General features: G+C 50.1%; 1 protein-coding gene across 5 annotated transcripts in view; it reads right to left on the bottom strand.

Moving 5' to 3' along the window:
• LOC110486468 (myosin-10) overlaps positions 1–18,433 on the bottom strand; it is a 66,942-nt gene that overhangs the window by 1,754 nt on the left and 46,755 nt on the right. For all 5 annotated transcript variants that reach the window (XM_036941158.2, XM_036941159.2, XM_090196633.1 and 2 more), the window contains 23 exons: positions 15,047–15,240; positions 8,606–8,727; positions 8,206–8,275; positions 7,811–7,971; positions 7,545–7,653; positions 7,254–7,385; positions 6,713–6,919; positions 6,418–6,555; positions 6,182–6,305; positions 5,918–6,089; positions 4,905–5,262; positions 4,556–4,762; positions 4,366–4,470; positions 3,680–3,832; positions 3,281–3,529; positions 2,934–3,146; positions 2,543–2,755; positions 2,250–2,411; positions 1,896–2,024; positions 1,549–1,761; positions 1,140–1,348; positions 748–856; positions 44–216 (listed from right to left, as the gene is read on the bottom strand). In XM_036941158.2, coding sequence (XP_036797053.1) covers positions 44–216; positions 748–856; positions 1,140–1,348; positions 1,549–1,761; positions 1,896–2,024; positions 2,250–2,411; positions 2,543–2,755; positions 2,934–3,146; positions 3,281–3,529; positions 3,680–3,832; positions 4,366–4,470; positions 4,556–4,762; positions 4,905–5,262; positions 5,918–6,089; positions 6,182–6,305; positions 6,418–6,555; positions 6,713–6,919; positions 7,254–7,385; positions 7,545–7,653; positions 7,811–7,971; positions 8,206–8,275; positions 8,606–8,727; positions 15,047–15,240 — 3,922 coding nt within the window. The remainder of the gene's footprint in view (positions 1–43; positions 217–747; positions 857–1,139; positions 1,349–1,548; positions 1,762–1,895; positions 2,025–2,249; positions 2,412–2,542; positions 2,756–2,933; positions 3,147–3,280; positions 3,530–3,679; positions 3,833–4,365; positions 4,471–4,555; positions 4,763–4,904; positions 5,263–5,917; positions 6,090–6,181; positions 6,306–6,417; positions 6,556–6,712; positions 6,920–7,253; positions 7,386–7,544; positions 7,654–7,810; positions 7,972–8,205; positions 8,276–8,605; positions 8,728–15,046; positions 15,241–18,433) is intronic.

Below are 18,433 nucleotides of genomic sequence, written 5' to 3'. Positions count from 1 at the left end.
TACACAACTGTTTGTGTGTGTGTGGGGGGGGGGCTCTAAATACCTGAGGCGGCTCTTGAGTGTGTTGACCTCACGGCTGAGACCTTCGCTGCTCTCAGTGGCATCGTCCAGCTCCCTCTGCAGCTTCCTGCGGTAGGCGTTGGCACGTGTGGCCTCCTCCTCAGCCTCCTCAAGCTGCCTCTTCAGCTGCTTCATACGAGAGTTGGCCTTCTCCATCTGACCCAGCCAGGAGTCACAACAGACATTAACAATGATGAACAGTCAATACTAATACTTACAATACTCAGCATTCCTATGGTCCAGTGGTTACTGGAATTAACCTACTGTTGGAAAGACTCCAATCCTAAATCTTCACACCTATCCAATCCTGTCCCACCTTTACAAGTTGTACTGAATTGGATAGAAATCCTTCTTTAGTTGTGGAACACCTTAAAAATGCACTATGCAGAATTCACCTAATTTCTGTTTGTGTCAAAATAAGCAGTCATTGTGTAGAGAATCCATAACCAAAAATCTATATATTTTCAGCTGTTGTACAAAACCGAAAGTAAAAGACGCAAAAACTAAACATAAGAATGGAAAGCATAGAAAGGGAGCACTTAGAACAGATCTATCGCTTCTTAGACTTGTTTTCAATGAGAATTAAATATCTATTCCTCAAATTTCTATGTTAATTTGGTTAAGTCTCCCAAAAAGTTAATATCATTAATATCTGGGACGTCCAAACTTCCGTGACAAGCTCCTCACCTGTTCCTTGTACTGGTCGGAATGGCGGCGCTCGTCCTCCACCTGCATGCACACCTCCTTCAGCTTCTTCTCTGTCCTTCTCACAAGCTTATTGGCCGCTGCTCGCTCCCTGATAGGAGGACAGAGGAATGAGGTCATAGGACAGTTAGAGCACCACAGGAACCGCACTGTAACAAAGGCTGTCAGTCATAGATCTTCAAGTACATCTCTTAAGATTGCTTTTGACTCATTACATTGATCACTTTAACATTTAGATCACATTCAAGAACCTCTCTTCCAACGGGCTGAGCTTGTTCTAAGGCCCTCATGAACTCCTCCTGATACTTGGTCTCCTATTTCACCTTGTCTAATAAGGTATGGAGTTGTTATAAGAGAGTTGCTGTGTTTCTCACTTAGCCTCCTGCTCCAGCTGCTCCTCCAGCTGCAGTATCTTGGCCTCCAGGGCGCTGATGGAGGCCTTGAACCGGCTCTTCACGGAGCCCTCCAGCTCGCCCAGCTTGGCCCGCAAGTCCTTGTTCTGCCTCTCCAGCTGCTGGCGCGCATTCTCACTCTTCTGGGCCATGCTGCGCTCTGCCACAAGCTCTAGGGTCAGGGTGTCCACCTGGGGGAGGAGAGGGGGAAGAGAGAGGTGGAGAGAGGAAAACAGGGAATGAAGGAGAGAGGGGAAAGTGAGAGAGAGATGAGAGTACTTTTTATGGTAGGGCTGAATAATGGATTGTTCCCTAAAAGTCAGAGGAACAAGGGTAGTATGATTACAATGATCAAGTCTGCAACCTGAAAAGGTTTCCTCCTGGCTCATACCTGCATGGTGGTCTTGCGGAAGCGGTCGTTAAGCAGCTCCATGTTGCCCTGTTCCTCCTCTAGTTCCTCCTCCAGCTGAGCAATGCGAGCCTCCAGCCTCCTTTTCTCATCCATCAAGGCAGACTTGCCCGAGGTGCTGTTGGAGATCTCGTCCGCTAACTCATCCCGTTCCTGCTCTGCGTGGCGCCGCGCCCTCTCTGACGCCGCCAGGTCCTACAGGGCAGAGGTCACACAGAGGTCAAACACAGGTCACCATTTCTCACAGTAAGACGAGCCAGTCTAGACTACAGGAAACAGAAGACCAAAACACAGAGTTATGACAGGAGCAATACTACAGCCCACTGTACCTCATGCAGCTGGAGAACCTCGGCCTCCAGGCTCTTCAGCTTCTTCTCGTTCTCCTTGGATTGGGAGAATATCTCATCCCGAGAGGCCCGGGCGTCCTCCAACTCCCTCTGGTAGTCTTTCATCTGGGACTGAGGGAGAAAGTGGAGATATATTTTGGTCAATAATGGGATATATATATATATATATATATATATATATATATATATATACATACACACATATATATATATATATATATATATATATATATATATATATATATATATATATATATACACACACACACATACAATTTGTTTTTACATTTATTTTTATTTGTCTCGTCTGTTCTACAGATAGTGTGAGTTTATTACCTGCAATTTGCGTAGCTGCTTGATGGCTTCGTCACGGGCCTTGTTGGCGCCCTCTATCTGTCCCACCATGTCCATCAGGTCCATCTCCAGCTTCTTCTTAGCAGCCAGGGCCAGAGCTCTCTGCTTCCGCTCATCCTCCAGCTCTGCCTCCATCTCACGCACCTGAGGAGACCAGGACAGACCAGGTCAGAGGAGGGGAAGGTGTACATTCTCTGAGAGTATGACAACATATTGTTCCTGGAATTTTTTCACACAATTCTTGTTTGTATGGAAGTGATATGTCCTCTATGCACCTGTTTGACAAGCGCCCTTTTCTTCTCGTCGTTCTGGTCGTCTCGCCCTGCCAGGTCTCTCTCGTACTGGGCCTTCATGGCCTGCATGTTGACCTCCAGACGCAGCTTGGCGTCCTCCGTGGCCTGCAGCTCGTCCTCCAGCTCCTCCAGCTGAGTCCTCATCTCCTCCAGCTGCTGATCCAGAGTCCTCTTGGACTTCTCCAACTCATGGACCTGGACGATGGTAGAGAAGATACTTTGAGGTGATGCTATTTGGAATGAACTGGCTTTTATAGTTTAAGTTTAACCTAGTTTATTTCTGTAGGATGCAGAACAGTCCATCTGAAAACAACAGATGCAAACCATTCTGCCCTCAGCTGAACAAAACACCAGTATTCAGTGCAACACTCACGTTCTTGCCCACGTCGTCCTTGGAGCTCATCAGGTCCTCCATCTCACTCCTCAGCTGCTTGTTGAGTCTCTCAAACTCCTCCTTGGCCTCCAGAGCCTCCTCCAGAGCCCGGGCCAGAGACAGGGACTTGGTCTCCTTCTCCCTGGCTTCTGCCTCAGCCCTGTCCTTCTCCTCAGCATAGCGTGCAGAGATGTTCTTCTCCTCAGCCAGCAGCTACAACACAGGGTAAAAACTGACTTACAGAGGGAAATGTCCACCATCTATCTACACAATGTCATTCCATACTGTGCTCTAAGACCAAGCCAATTTAGCTACCATTATGGATGGCTTAGAGTGATCAGTCAAACCTGGTCAAACTTCTTCTGCTTCTTCTCCAGGTTGGAGACGATGGTTCTCTGGTGGTCCAGATCCACCATGAGGTCGTCCAGCTCCTGCTGCAGGCGGGTCTTGGTCTTCTCCATCTTCTCAAAGGCGATGCCCTTCTCCTCCAGCCTCAGGGTGGCCAGCTCCATGTCCTTCTGCAGCTTCCTCTTCACTTCCTCCAGACCCTCCACCATCCCCACGTCATCCTCCAGCTTCTTCTTGGTGTCAACCAGCTACACATACATAAAGTTTATAATGATATGATGCTCACTGAAGGATGGCTACAGTAGGTGGTAGATTGTTATGGTGATAACATCTGTATTGCAATTAATGTGTAATATTATTTGAATAGATACAATTAAGCTGTAAGGCGCTGTATTGACCTGGGCCTGCAGTGTGCACAGCTGTTTCTCCAGGTTTCTGCGCGCCACCTCGTCCTCCTCCTGCTGCTCCTGCAGGGTGCTCTTCTCCTCCTCCAGCTGGCGGATACGACTGCTCATGTTCAGCTTCTGACGCGTCTCTTCCTGGAGAAGCTCCTACACACACAGACAGAGAGAGACACAGAATGCCACCTCCTCTTAATGTAAAATGCCCAATACAACCACTTTTATATCAAATAATTTCTAGGTAACAATGAAGTACTTTATTGTAATAGATTTCCATTAAAATGGGCAAAGATAGCTTTTAGCAAAACACAATTTTTCAAGCAACAATTTCACTGGGACTGTCTGGGAGTGGGGAGTGGGAAACTGAAAACTAGCTGCTATTGGCAGATAGGTTTGGATCTCCCTTTGTTATTGGTCTATTAATCAGTTTACATGGCAATGTCACCATGGAAAGCCGAAGCTCCTACGCATGCAAACCTGCTGATTAGAAGGACTTGCTGATTGAAAATACAATTTATGCAACTACCAGGAAATAACACTGATCAAATTTGTTCAATGTTAGTTTCATTAGCTGTTGTACAATATGATATAAAAGACAGGAAAACAAGATTTTGTCTGCACTGGGCCTTTAAGATAAACATGATGTATTCCTCTCCGTTGAGAGGTTGTCCAGTCTAGCTCACCTGTGTGTCCTGCAAAGTGCTCTCCAGGACAGCGGTGTCTTTAACCAGCTTGATTCCCTTCCTCTCTGCATCTTCCAGCAGAGCAGACACACTGTCCAGCTCCGTCTGCACACACAGCAAACAGCCCAGTTGAGAGACCATCACCAGCAGAGGTTAACGTGTGTGTGTGCTGCAAATGGCCCTCTCTCACCTGTAGTTTGAGGGAGCGGTCGGCCAGCTCTCCCTTGCCCTTCTCTCCCTCTGTGACCCGGGCCATGAACTCCTGGAGCTGGGCCTCCAGCTTCTTCTTCTTGTGTTCTGACTCCGTCTTGGCCTGCTGCAGCCCCTTTACCTCACTGACCAGCTCCTTGTTGGCACTCTCTGTGCTCTGCTTGTTCTTCTCCAGGTTGACCTTGAACTGGACACAGACCAAGAGATATTACAATAGGAATCATGCTCAGACAACACATAACATTTAAAACAGAGGAAGTACTACCTCAACCATGTGAAACATTTTCTCTGACTAAACATGACCATGGGGTTGTTGTGAAGCCACCCACCCTTTTGGCCTGCTCTAGCTGCTCAGACAGCTCCTCCAGGGCTGTGGAGTGTCTCTGTCTCATCTCCTGGATCTGGGCCTCGTGGTTCTTGGTCTCTTCGTCGATGGCCTTCTTCAGCTCCGTCACCTCCTGCTCACGCTTGGTCCTGAGCTCCTGCTGGGCTGCGGTGGTGTCCAGGGTGTCCTCCAGCTCAGTCTTTAAGGCCTCCAGTTCCTCACTCAGATCTCTCTTGAGCTTCTCAGCCTTGTTCCTAGAGACCTTCTCTGATTCCAGGTCTTCCTGCAGCTCTGCCAACTGGGCCTGTAGCTCCCGTACCTGCTTCAGGGCGTTGTTCTTCTGGGTCACCTCCTCGTCTCCCCTGACACACACATTTTAAATTCTTTATTAGGATGCAAAATACAACATTGTCGTACAAGTACAAAGGACCCCAAATAGTCAGGCCTATGGTTGGAGAGTTGAACTAAGTTACTATGCATGTATTTTCCACTGGGTGGCAGTATCAGACAATATATCCTGAAATAAACACAGTTACCTTGTTTCTGTCACTACCATTGAGTATGTGAGTTGGTCCTGAAAGAGCAGAGTGTTTTTAATGGCCAGTGTTCAACACAGACTAGACGTGGGGCCAACATTTACACATTCCAACCCAGTGAGATCTGCTGAATAAATAGCTGCTGGGTGGTCTGGTCAGCACTGTTTTCATGACAAGAGGGCATAAAAATGGTAAATGCTCATAGGGTTTTAATAGTCAGATTACAAGATTACCGGTGCAAGTCTGGCCAACTGTAGACCTACCATTGTTAAATATGGCATATAAAAAGACAGGTGTTGAGACAATTAAAATAGGAGGAAATTTGATGACGGCGCTACACAGCTATGTGATAATTACTTCAGTCAGAGAATCAGACTTCCTCACAGTCAAACACCTTCCAATTGCAAAAGACAGCTGAACTACATCTCCAGGTGGCTTCCATCCAGCTTTGGCCCTGTCTGTCAGTCTGTCAGTCTGTCACCTGGCCTGTATAGCCTGCAGCTCCTCCTCCTTCTTGGCCAGCTGCACCCTGAGCTCCTCTATCTGGGCCTGCAGCTCAGCTATCTGGTCCTGCAGGTCTGTGGTCTCTCCATCCAGCTTCCTCTTGGCCTTCTCCAGCTCCTGACGAGTCTTCTCCTCCTTCTTCAAACGCTCTGAGGGGAGAAGGGAAGGAGACCGATGGTGTTAAAGTGTCTGGACTCACTACCTATAACTAGTGAGACCTTGTAGGTAAGAGGACACCTACCTTCCAGGTCCACCATCATCACCTCCTGCTTGTTCTTTGTCTTGCCCAGGTTCTTGGCCTTCTCCTCCTCCTCAGTCAGCTGGGACATCATCTCATTGACACGGTCATCCAGGAGCTTCTTCTCCTGAAGGGGAAAAGAGGAGTCCGGTTGTTTATAATGATAGTAAAGTCCAGCAGCATAATGTTAGTAAGGTCCAATATTTCTCAACCCTAGACTGCCTTTCATCTCCACTCACCTTCAGGAACTTGGAGTTCTGGTCCTCCAGGAGCAAGATGTCCTCCTCAAATTTCTTCATCTTGGCCTCGGCTGTCACCTTCTCCAGCTGCAGCTTCTGCCTGGCAGCCTCCTCCTCATCCAACTGCTCCTCCAGGTCCTGGAAGAAATAAAATCACAGCATTTATTAAGAAGATAACTGGTAGAAATGCTTTGGGTCCACAGAAAATGTACTTTCTGTCATAAAACACGTGCAACCACTTCCATGTTCAATCTTCTCAAGCTTCCACTCTGCAGCCTCCATGTCTCATCAGTACCTGGATGTGAGACTGCATCTTCTTCTTCTCACTTTGCAGGCCCTGGGTCCTCTCCTCCTCCTCTTCCACTCTAGACTCCAGGTCATGAAGGATCTCCTCCAGCTCCTGCTTCTTAGCGGCCAGACGGGCTCTCATCTCCTCAGCCTCGGCAAACAGCTCCGTCTCAGCCTGCAGCTGCTCCGCTAGGATGTTCTTCTCCTCAATCAGCTACACAATGCAAACATGGGCATAATGGACTGAACGGTACAATGCGGAATTGAAATTCATAAAGGGATGATCCTTAGGGTCTCCCTTCTACCTGAAACCTTTTTGGTTTCAGGTAGAACCCTTTTTGGTTTCAGGTAGAACCCTTTTTTGTTTCAGGTAGAACCCTTTTTGGTTTCAGGTAGAACCCTCTGTGGAAAGGGTTCTACATGGAACCAAAAAGGGTTATTCAAAGGGTTCTCCTATGGGAACAGCCAAATAACAATTTCACGTTCTAGATAGAAAACAAGGTGCTAAGAGTGTAGTCTACTATAGTTGGTGTGGACTGGACACTGACCTGTGAGTGCTTTCTCTCCATCTCCACCAGTTCTCCCTCCACCTTGGTCTGCTTCTCCTTCACCTTGACAAGCTCATCGTCCTTGGCCTGCATCTCCTCCTCCTGCCTGGTCACCTGCAGCAGGGGCTTTACCTGGGGGACAGAACAGACCTGGGGTCAGCCACTGTTCAAACGTAGATGACTAGGAGCCTTATCATATAGCTATATATAGAGACGTGACAATGCTGGTGTTACAAAGACAGATTAGCCATATACAGTAGATATAGTGTACTGTAATGGAGACATGCCCACCTTGGTAAAGAGTCTCCACCACTGCCAATGCTTCAGCTTCAGGTAGGCAGAACAGTTCCTCTGAAGCACCTTCAGACAATTCAGTTGCTGCTGCTTCTTAACAAACGCCCTGTCAGGTGAGAGAGGGGAGGCGTGGTCAGACATACTGACCAAGAAGGTCAAAGGAAACATATATCTGTGGCATCTTTCTGTCCTAAGAAGTGTTGTAGTGGTCACGAAAGGAAGGAATTGAGGAAAGGTAAGGCCATTACATATAGAGAACTCACTTGCGGGCCAGGTATCCCCGGCAGACAGACTGGAAGTAGATGATGATGTCTGTGATCTTCAGGTCTCTCTCCTCCTCCAGGTGAGCCAGCACTCCAGCCCTGAAGAAGATCTTACTCTGACCAATCCTGAACAGATTAGGATCCAACTCCAAGGCTCGGATCTGGAGTGAAAATGGGTCATAGATTTAAATCCAGGGAAGGAAGGCCAAATCATAATAAACAGTGTCATTTAAGCGATGCCCTATAAATACTAAGGAAAAATCATGTTATGGGTGTTTATGAAGTCGATATACATTTAACATGCTTACCGTGCTCTAGCTTGTAAAAGGACAAAGAGCCTCTCCCAAGTATTCAATGTGCTAAACACAGTAAAATAGTGACACACAAATCCTCACCATTCTCTCACAGGCTTGCTTGCCATCCATGAAGCCCTTGGGGATGGCGTTGGGGGTGAGGATCTCATACCTGGCAACAGAGTGGACATGAATGTGTAAAGGCCCTGGGTCATTACACCACACCTCCATGTTGACTAGGACCAGGGTGTGAGGAGAGACGTGAGAGGCCTCGGATCTTACAGAAGCCTCACTGTTCAGAAATAGAACAGCTCCATGAGATAATCAAAGCACAACACCCAGGGCAATGGGAAACCAATGCCACTAGACACTGTATAATCTCTCTCTCTAAAGTAAACACAGGAGCTTATCAATTGGGTTGAAATACATAAATAGGCTGTATGAGGTATGAGGTGTGTGTATGAGGTGCGTGTATGAGGTGCGTGTAGAATGAATACAGTACCTCTGTCTGAACTCCTGGAAGACGATACGGTTGGGGAAGCCCTGTCTGCAGATACGGATCCCCTCCAGAACACCATTACACCTCAGCTGGTCCAGAACCAGGTGGGGGTCTAGCTTACCAGCCTGTAGGGAGGGAGGGGCATTGAAGTGAGAGGTCAGGGAGAGATACAGTACAGTACCAAACTTCATGCAAAGAAGATTATTCTAAACTAATAGCAATTAAAATGCTGTTACTGTTCATTCAGCTTTTAAAATTTCATCCAGAAAATGTTTTATAGGGAAACAATGTTACTTCAAATATATTTGTGTAATATTATGCAAAATGCCATTCTACAATTAGGATTGCATAGGGACTAGACTAACTACTTGAACACATTCACACCAAAAAAACAGTGTTTATATCCTCTTCTCCATCCATACCATCCATTTATGACAGTCATTTGTGGTTGCGCTGCAGAAACAAGCGTGTCTAGTCTAAATCCCCTGGAATACATTAGGGAACACTTAACAAGCCCACATAGCCCATAACTCTCCACTCTGCTATTGTTTCATTTCCAGCCTTCCATCTGAGCTGTTGTTTATGGAGGCAGAGGGCCCACTGAGGCCTGGTAGCAGAGTGTGTCTCCAGGGGTTCTGGTGGGTAGTGTGGTGGCTGTAGTCTGGGCTACAGTGGTTCTGGTGGGTGGTGGAGGGTCTGTAGTGTGGGCTACAGTGGTTCTGGTGTGTGGTGGAGGGGCTGTAGTCTGGGCTACAGTGGTTCTCGTGGGTGGAGGAGGGGCTGTAGTCTGGGCTACAGTGGTTCTGGTGGATGGTGGAGGGGCTGTAGTCTGGGCTACAGTGGTTCTGGTGTGTGGTGGAAGGGCTGTAGTCTGGGCTACAGTGGTTCTGGTGTGTGGTGGAGGGGCTGTAGTCTGGGCTACAGTGGTTCTGGTGGGTGGTGGAGGGGCTGTAGTCTGGGCTACAGTGGTTCTGGTGTGTGGTGGAGGGGCTGTAGTCTGGGCTACAGTAGTTCTGGTGTGTGGTGGAAGGGCTGTAGTCTGGGCTACAGTGGTTCTGGTGGGTGGTGGAAGGGCTGTAGTCTGGGCTACAGTGGTTCTGGTGTGTGGTGGAGGGGCTGTAGTCTGGGCTACAGTGGTTCTGGTGGGTGGTGGAGGGGCTGTAGTCTGGGCTACAGTGGTTCTGGTGTGTGGTGGAGGGGCTGTAGTCTGGGCTACAGTGGTTCTGGTGGGTGGTGGAGGGGCTGTAGTCTGGGCTACAGGGTTTCTGATGGCTGGTTGTGGAGGAGCTGTAGTCTGGGCTACAGTGGTTCTGGTGGATGGTGGAGGGGCTGTAGTCTGGGCTACAGTGGTTCTGGTGGGTGGTGGAAGGGCTGTAGTCTGGGCTACAGTGGTTCTGGTGGGTGGTGGAGGGGCTGTAGTCTGGGCTACAGGGTTTCTGATGGCTGGTTGTGGAGGAGCTGTAGTCTGGGCTACAAGGGTTCTGGTGGGTGGTGGAGGGGCTGTAGTCTGGGCTACAGTGGTTCTGGTGGATGGTTGTGGAGGGGCTGTAGTCTGGGCTGCAGTGGTTCTCGTGGGTGGAGGAGGGGCTGTAGTCTGGGCTACAGTGGTTCTGGTGGATGGTGGTGGAGGGGCTGTAGTCTGGGCTACAGTGGTTCTGGTGTGTGGTGGAGGGGCTGTAGTCTGGGCTACAGTGGTTCTGGTGTGTGGTGGAGGGGCTGTAGTCTGGGCTACAGTGGTTCTGGTGTGTGGTGGAGGGGCTGTAGTCTGGGCTACAGTGGTTCTGGTGTGTGGTGGAGGGGCTGTAGTCTGGGCTACAGTGGTTCTGGTGGGTGGTGGAGGGGCTGTAGTCTGGGCTACAGTGGTTCTGGTGTGTGGTGGAGGGGCTGTAGTCTGGGCTACAGTAGTTCTGGTGTGTGGTGGAAGGGCTGTAGTCTGGGCTACAGTGGTTCTGGTGGGTGGTGGAAGGGCTGTAGTCTGGGCTACAGTGGTTCTGGTGTGTGGTGGAGGGGCTGTAGTCTGGGCTACAGTGGTTCTGGTGGGTGGTGGAGGGGCTGTAGTCTGGGCTACAGTGGTTCTGGTGTGTGGTGGAGGGGCTGTAGTCTGGGCTACAGTGGTTCTGGTGGGTGGTGGAGGGGCTGTAGTCTGGGCTACAGGGTTTCTGATGGCTGGTTGTGGAGGAGCTGTAGTCTGGGCTACAGTGGTTCTGGTGGATGGTGGAGGGGCTGTAGTCTGGGCTACAGTGGTTCTGGTGGGTGGTGGAAGGGCTGTAGTCTGGGCTACAGTGGTTCTGGTGGGTGGTGGAGGGGCTGTAGTCTGGGCTACAGGGTTTCTGATGGCTGGTTGTGGAGGAGCTGTAGTCTGGGCTACAAGGGTTCTGGTGGGTGGTGGAGGGGCTGTAGTCTGGGCTACAGTGGTTCTGGTGGATGGTTGTGGAGGGGCTGTAGTCTGGGCTGCAGTGGTTCTCGTGGGTGGAGGAGGGGCTGTAGTCTGGGCTACAGTGGTTCTGGTGGATGGTGGTGGAGGGGCTGTAGTCTGGGCTACAGTGGTTCTGGTGTGTGGTGGAGGGGCTGTAGTCTGGGCTACAGTGGTTCTGGTGTGTGGTGGAGGGGCTGTAGTCTGGGCTACAGTGGTTCTGGTGTGTGGTGGAGGGGCTGTAGTCTGGGCTACAGTGGTTCTGGTGGGTGGTGGAGGGGCTGTAGTCTGGGCTACAGTGGTTCTGGTGTGTGGTGGAGGGGCTGTAGTCTGGGCTACAGTGGTTCTGGTGGGTGGTGGAGGGGCTGTAGTCTGGGCTACAGGGTTTCTGATGGCTGGTTGTGGAGGGGCTGTAGTCTGGGCTACAAGGGTTCTGGTGGGTGGTGTGGGGGCTGTAGTCTGGGCTGCAGTGGTTCTGGTGGGTGGTGGAGGGGCTGTAGTCTGGGCTACAGTGGTTCTGGTGGATGGTTGTGGAGGGGCTGTAGTCTGGGCTACAAGGGTTCTGGTGGGTGGTGGAGGGGCTGTAGTCTGGGCTACAGTGGTTCTGGTGGGTGGTGGAGGGGCTGTAGTCTGGGCTACAGTGGTTCTGGTGTGTGGTGGAAGGGCTGTAGTCTGGGCTACAGTGGTTCTGGTGGATGGTGGAGGGGCTGTAGTCTGGGCTGCAGTGGTTCTGGTGGGTGGTGTGGGGGCTGTAGTCTGGGCTACAGTGGTTCTGGTGGGTGGTGGAGGGGCTGTAGTCTGGGCTACAGTGGTTCTGGTGTGTGGTGGAAGGGCTGTAGTCTGGGCTACAGTGGTTCTGGTGGGTGGTGGAGGGGCTGTAGTCTGGGCTACAGGGTTTCTGATGGCTGGTTGTGGAGGGGCTGTAGTCTGGGCTACAAGGGTTCTGGTGGGTGGTGTGGGGGCTGTAGTCTGGGCTACAGTGGTTCTGGTGGGTGGTGGAGGGGCTGTAGTCTGGGCTACAGTGGTTCTGGTGGGTGGTGGAGGGGCTGTAGTCTGGGCTACAGGGTTTCTGATGGCTGGTTGTGGAGGGGCTGTAGTCTGGGCTACAGTGGTTCTGGTGGATGGTTGTGGAGGAGCTGTAGTCTGGGCTACAGTGGTTCTGGTGGATGGTGGAGGGGCTGTAGTCTGGGCTACAGTGGTTCTGGTGTGTGGTGGAGGGGCTGTAGTCTGGGCTACAGTGGTTCTGGTGTGTGGTGGAGGGGCTGTAGTCTGGGCTACAGTGGTTCTGGTGGATGGTTGTGGAGGGGCTGTAGTCTGGGCTACAGTGGTTCTGGTGGGTGGTGGAGGGGCTGTAGTCTGGGCTACAGTGGTTCTGGTGGGTGGTGGAGGGGCTGTAGTCTGGGCTACAGTGGTTCTGGTGGATGGTTGTGGAGAGGCTGTAGTCTGGGCTGCAGTGGTTCTGGTGGGTAGTGTGGTGGCTGTAGTCTGGGCTACAGTGGTTCTGGTGGGTGGTGGAGGGGCTGTAGTCTGGGCTACAGTGGTTCTGGTGGGTGGTGGAGGGGCTGTAGTCTGGGCTACAGTGGTTCTGGTGGATGGTTGTGGAGGGGCTGTAGTCTGGGCTACAGTGGTTCTGGTGGGTGGTGTGGGGGCTGTAGTCTGGGCTACAGTGGTTCTGGTGGGTGGTGGAGGGGCTGTAGTCTGGGCTACAGTGGTTCTGGTGGATGGTTGTGGAGGAGCTGTAGTCTGGGCTACAGTGGTTCTGGTGGGTAGTGTGGTGGCTGTAGTCTGGGCTACAGTGGTTCTGGTGGGTGGTGGAGGGGCTGTAGTCTGGGCTACAGTGGTTCTGGTGGGTGGTGGAGGGGCTGTAGTCTGGGCTACAGGGGTTCTGGTGTGTGGTGGAGGGGCTGTAGTCTGGGCTACAGTGGTTCTGGTGGGTGGTGGAGGGGCTGTAGTCTGGGCTACAGTGGTTCTGGTGGATGGTTGTGGAGGAGCTGTAGTCTGGGCTACAGTGGTTCTGGTGGATGGTTGTGGAGGAGCTGTAGTCGGTGCTACAGTGGTTCTGGTGGGTGGTGGAGGGGCTGTAGTCTGGGCTACAGTGGTTCTGGTGGATGGTTGTGGAGGGGCTGTAGTCTGGGCTACAGTGGTTCTGGTGGATGGTTGTGGAGGGGCTGTAGTCTAGGCTACAGTGGTTCTGGTGGATGGTTGTGGAGGAGCTGTAGTCTGGGCTACAAGGGTTCTGGTGGGTGGTGTGGGGGCTGTAGTCTGGGCTACAGTGGTTCTGGTGGGTGGTTGTGGAGGGGCTGTAGTCTGGGCTACAGGGTTTCTGATGGCTGGTTGTGGAGGAGCTGTAGTCTGGGCTACAGTGGTTCTGGTGGATGGTGGAGGGGCTGTAGTCTGGGCTACAGTGGTTCTGGTGGATGGTTGTGGAGGAGCTGTAGTCTGGGCTACAGTGGTTCTGGTGGATGGTTGTGGAGGAGCTGTAGTCTGGGCTACAGTGGTTCTGGTGGATGGTGGAGGGGCTGTAGTCTGGGCTACAGTGGTTCTGGTGTGTGGTGGAGGGGCTGTAGTCTGGGCTACAGTGGTTCTGGTGTGTGGTGGAGGGGCTGTAGTCTGGGCTACAGTGGTTCTGGTGTGTAGTGTGGTGGCTGTAGTCTGGGCTACAGTGGTTCTGGTGGGTGGTGGAGGGGCTGTAGTCTGGGCTACAGTGGTTCTGGTGGATGGTTGTGGAGGAGCTGTAGTCTGGGCTACAAGGGTTCTGGTGGGTGGTGTGGGGGCTGTAGTCTGGGCTACAGTGGTTCTGGTGGATGGTTGTGGAGGAGCTGTAGTCTGGGCTACAAGGGTTCTGGTGGGTGGTGTGGGGGCTGTAGTCTGGGCTACAGTGGTTCTGGTGGGTGGTGGAGGGGCTGTAGTCTGGGCTACAGTGGTTCTGGTGGATGGTTGTGGAGGGGCTGTAGTCTGGGCTACAGTGGTTCTGGTGTGTGGTGGAGGGGCTGTAGTCTGGGCTACAGTGGTTCTGGTGGATGGTTGTGGAGGGGCTGTAGTCTGGGCTACAGTGGTTCTGGTGGATGGTGGAGGGGCTGTAGTCTGGGCTACAGTGGTTCTGGTGGATGGTTGTGGAGGGGCTGTAGTCTGGGCTGCAGTGGTTCTCGTGGGTGGAGGAGGGGCTGTAGTCTGGGCTACAGTGGTTCTGGTGGATGGTTGTGGAGGGGCTGTAGTCTGGGCTGCAGTGGTTCTCGTGGGTGGAGGAGGGGCTGTAGTCTGGGCTACAGTGGTTCTGGTGGGTGGTGGAGGGGCTGTAGTCTGGGCTACAGTGGTTCTGGTGGATGGTTGTGGAGGGGCTGTAGTCTGGGCTACAGTGGTTCTGGTGGATGGTTGTGGAGGGGCTGTAGTCTGGGCTGCAGTGGTTCTCGTGGGTGGAGGAGGGGCTGTAGTCTGGGCTACAGTGGTTCTGGTGGGTGGTGGAGGGGCTGTAGTCTGGGCTACAGTGGTTCTGGTGGGTGGTGGAGGGGCTGTAGTCTGGGCTACAGTGGTTCTGGTGTGTGGTGGAAGGGCTGTAGTCTGGGCTACAGTGGTTCTGGTGGATGGTTGTGGAGGGGCTGTAGTCTGGGCTACAGTGGTTCTGGTGGATGGTTGTGGAGGAGCTGTAGTCTGGGCTACAGTGGTTCTGGTGGGTGGTGGAGGTGCTGTAGTCTGGGCTACAGTGGTTCTGGTGGGTGGTGGAGGGGCTGTAGTCTGGGCTACAGTGGTTCTGGTGGATGGTTGTGGAGGGGCTGTAGTCTGGGCTACAGTGGTTCTGGTGGATGGTTGTGGAGGAGCTGTAGTCTGGGCTACAAGGGTTCTGATGGCTGGTTGTGGAGGGGCTGTAGTCTGGGCTACAGTGGTTCTGATGGCTGGTTGTGGAGGGGCTGTAGTCTGGGCTACAGTGGTTCTGGTGGGTGGTGGAGGGGCTGTAGTCTGGGTTACAATGGGCAGAGGGGGGAGGGACTGGTGTTCAATGAAAGGGGGAGCTTAGTGTGCTGCTCATTGCTCACCCTCTTCTCGTGGTTGGGGATGATGCAGCGGACAAAGTTGGGGTTGGTGTTCCTCAGTGTGGCCATGAGCTTGGTGAGAGACTCCTTGTAGAGCTGGCCCACCGTGCGGAACATGCCCTTCTTGGTCTTATAGGCTGCGCCGAAGGCCGTCTCGTTCATCCCTGCTACCTGGTCCAGACCCACGATACGGTCCACTGACAGAAGAAAGAGGGACAGGAGACAAGGGCAGAGTTAGATGGGTAGACGCTGGTAGAGGGGTGACTGTTGCGTGAACTAAACATATATACTGTATAATCAAGCAGCAAAGGACTAGAGGCATGACCAGGTCAGATGAGGGCTTCCAAGCGTAACATGTATACAACATGACTAACAGCCAGAGTGGGTGGGATGGGCGGTTGGCCCTAGCATGACTACGTGTTCATTAAAAGCAGACGAAGTAAACAAGACTGAACCAAGCTATTGCAAAACCTAATCCAACTAAACTCAAAACATGTTCATAATGCAGCTGTTTTTCCAAGAACAGCACAGCCATTTTATTTGACCTTTCCACCCCCGCCGTTACATAAACTGCAGTCAATTGGTTTTATTTGAATGTAAATAGACTAGCTAGATCAGTTGTTGTTCTTGTCATAGAATACAGAGAAAAATATCAACAATACCATCTTGTTTGCATATTCAGATAGCATCAATATATGAGGCAATGTTCTTTGCAGAGATCAAGGGGAACTGAAGGGAAGAGATGTTATTATTCAATGTGATGTGTGGCAGCTCACCTTCCTTTAGAGACCAGTTGGCTGTCTCCATTTAGGACAGACAAAACAACCTCCGGGCTAAAAAAGGCATTCCTCAGAGTATTACTAACATAGTGCCTTTGGAAAGTATTCAGACTCCTTGTCTTTACAGCCTTAATCTAAAATGTATTACATCGTTTTTTCCCCCTCATCAATCTACACACAATACCCCATAATAACAAAGCAAACAGGTTTTTAGAAATGTTTGCTAATTTATAAAAAAAATAAAAAAATGAAATATGACATATACATACGTATTCAGACTCTTTACTCAGTACTTTGTTGAAGCACCTTTGGCAGCAATTACAGCATCGAGTCTTCTTGGGTATGACGCTACAAGCTTGGCACACCTGTATTTGGGGAGTTTCTCACATTCTTCTATGCAGATCCTCCCAAGCTCTGTCAGGTTGGATGGGGAGTATTGCTGCACAGCTATTTTCAGGTCTCGCCAGAGATGTTAGATTGGGTTCAAGTCCGGGCTCTGGCTGGGCCACTCAAGGACATTCAGAGACCTGTTCCGAAGCCACTCCTGCGTTGTCTTGGCTGTGTGCTAAGGGTCGTTGTCCTGTTGGAAGGTGAACCTTTGCCCCAGTCTGAAGTCCTGAGCGCTCTGGAGCAGGTTTTCATTAAGGATCTCTCTGTTCTTTGCGCCGTTCATATTTGCCTCGATCCTTCCACTGAAAAACATCCACACAGCATGATGTTGCAACCACCATGCTTCACCGTAGGGATGGTGCCAGGTTCCCTCCAGATGTGACACTTGGCATTCAGGTCAAAGAGATGAATCTTGGTTACATCAGACCAGAGAATATTTTTTCTCATGGTCTGAGAGTCTATAGGTGGCTGTTGGCAAACTCCAAGCGGCCTGTCATGTGCCTTATACTGAGGAGTGGCTTCCGTCTCGCCACTCTACCATAAAGGCCTGATTGGTGGAGTGCTGCAGAAATGTCTCGACACAATCCTGTCTCGGAGCTCTGCGGACAATTCCTTTGGCCTCATGGCTTGGTTTTTGCTCTGACATGCACTGTCAACTGTGGGACCTTATATAGACAGGTGTGTGTACCTTTTCAAAACATGTCCAATTGAATTTATCACAGGTGGACTCCAATCAAGATAATATAAAAATAATCAATGGAAACAGGATGCACATGAGCTCAATTTCAAGTCTCTTAGCGAAGGGTCTGAAAAATGTTTTCTATTTATAATAAATATCAAAAAAACAGTTTTTGCTTTGTCATTATGGGGGATTGTGTGTAGATTGCGGAGATTTTTTTTTTTAAATGAAAAAATGTTAGAATAAGGCTTGAAGTCAAGGGGTCTGAATACTTTCCAAAGGCACTGTATAGTTAAGAAGCGATATCATTTTCAAAACAAGAACTAGATGGAAATGGAACCCCGACTGGGTGTCTCAATGTAATTAAATGACACAATCTAATGCATTTGATTTAACAAAAACATAAAAGGAGAAATACTGCTACCGAAGGATAAGTGTGAATTATCATACACTAGAGCAACACATTGGGGGATAAATTACTTTCTGTATTCAGAGAGAATGATATGTCACAAAGAGCACAACAAAACCCAAAAGTAATATATCTTTCATTCACCAATTCCAATTATGAACACGTAATTGCCATCTCTCTTTCCATAAGGTACACAGCAGAGCTGAAATTGACCTGTTTGGTGAACGAGGGTGAACACATACAGACCGTGCTGCAATGGGCTATAAATCAGAGCTATACTACTGAATCTATATACTGTACTGAAATATCTTTCAGAAATCCTCTGTTGGGGTCAGTCAGTATTTCCCTTGGCAGGGATGCATCATGCCTCTTTGATGTGATTTTAGAGGCTTATTAGGAAACCATGGTTTCACAGTGTAGTTGGCTGTCCTTAAATGTGGCATGGTAAGCTTCATTGGCATGGTAAGCTTCATTGGCATGGTAAGCTTCATTGGCATGGTAAGCTTCATTGGCATGGTAAGCTTCATTGGCATGGTAAGCTTCATTGGCATGGTAAGCTTCATTGGCATGGTAAGCTTCATTGGCATGGTAAGCTTCAGTTGCCTTATTATGAAAGAATCTGGACATATGCATACACATTCTTCATAGATGGTGCAAAGGATAAAGTCATCAGATGAAAAGGGCCCTGATCCATTTGGAGAACCAGAACCAGGCTTCTAAGCATATGGCAATGGTCAAGACTGACAACTGATTGGAACAGGAACAGAGCTGAATCATTACAACTTTTTGAATCATACTCTCCCCTTAACTCTCAGTGACTGCTCGGATTTACTTCAATATCCAAGGGTGACAGAAGTTTAAGGAGTGTGTGCGAAGGTTAAGTGACACTGACTGATGAATCTTTTCTCCTTCAATCATTGTCATTCCACATCAGCTTCACCGATATCTACAGGGTGATATTATAAGCAAAGCTTCATTTCACAATCTATATTTTTAAATAAAAGGTTATGGAAATCAGATCAGTGGTCTGGCATGCAGGTTAAAGTTGCTAAGAAATGTACCCTCAAAAAATAGGCTTAGCTCATGCTAAAGGGATTATGAAATCCAGCAAAGTCAGTGTGATCTGTAGCTAA

This window comes from Oncorhynchus mykiss, chromosome 13, assembly GCF_057628025.1.
Source record: "Oncorhynchus mykiss isolate SJ-2025 chromosome 13, ASM5762802v1, whole genome shotgun sequence".
Classification (NCBI taxonomy): domain Eukaryota; kingdom Metazoa; phylum Chordata; class Actinopteri; order Salmoniformes; family Salmonidae; genus Oncorhynchus; species Oncorhynchus mykiss.
This window is presented reverse-complemented; position numbering and strand designations above follow the sequence as displayed.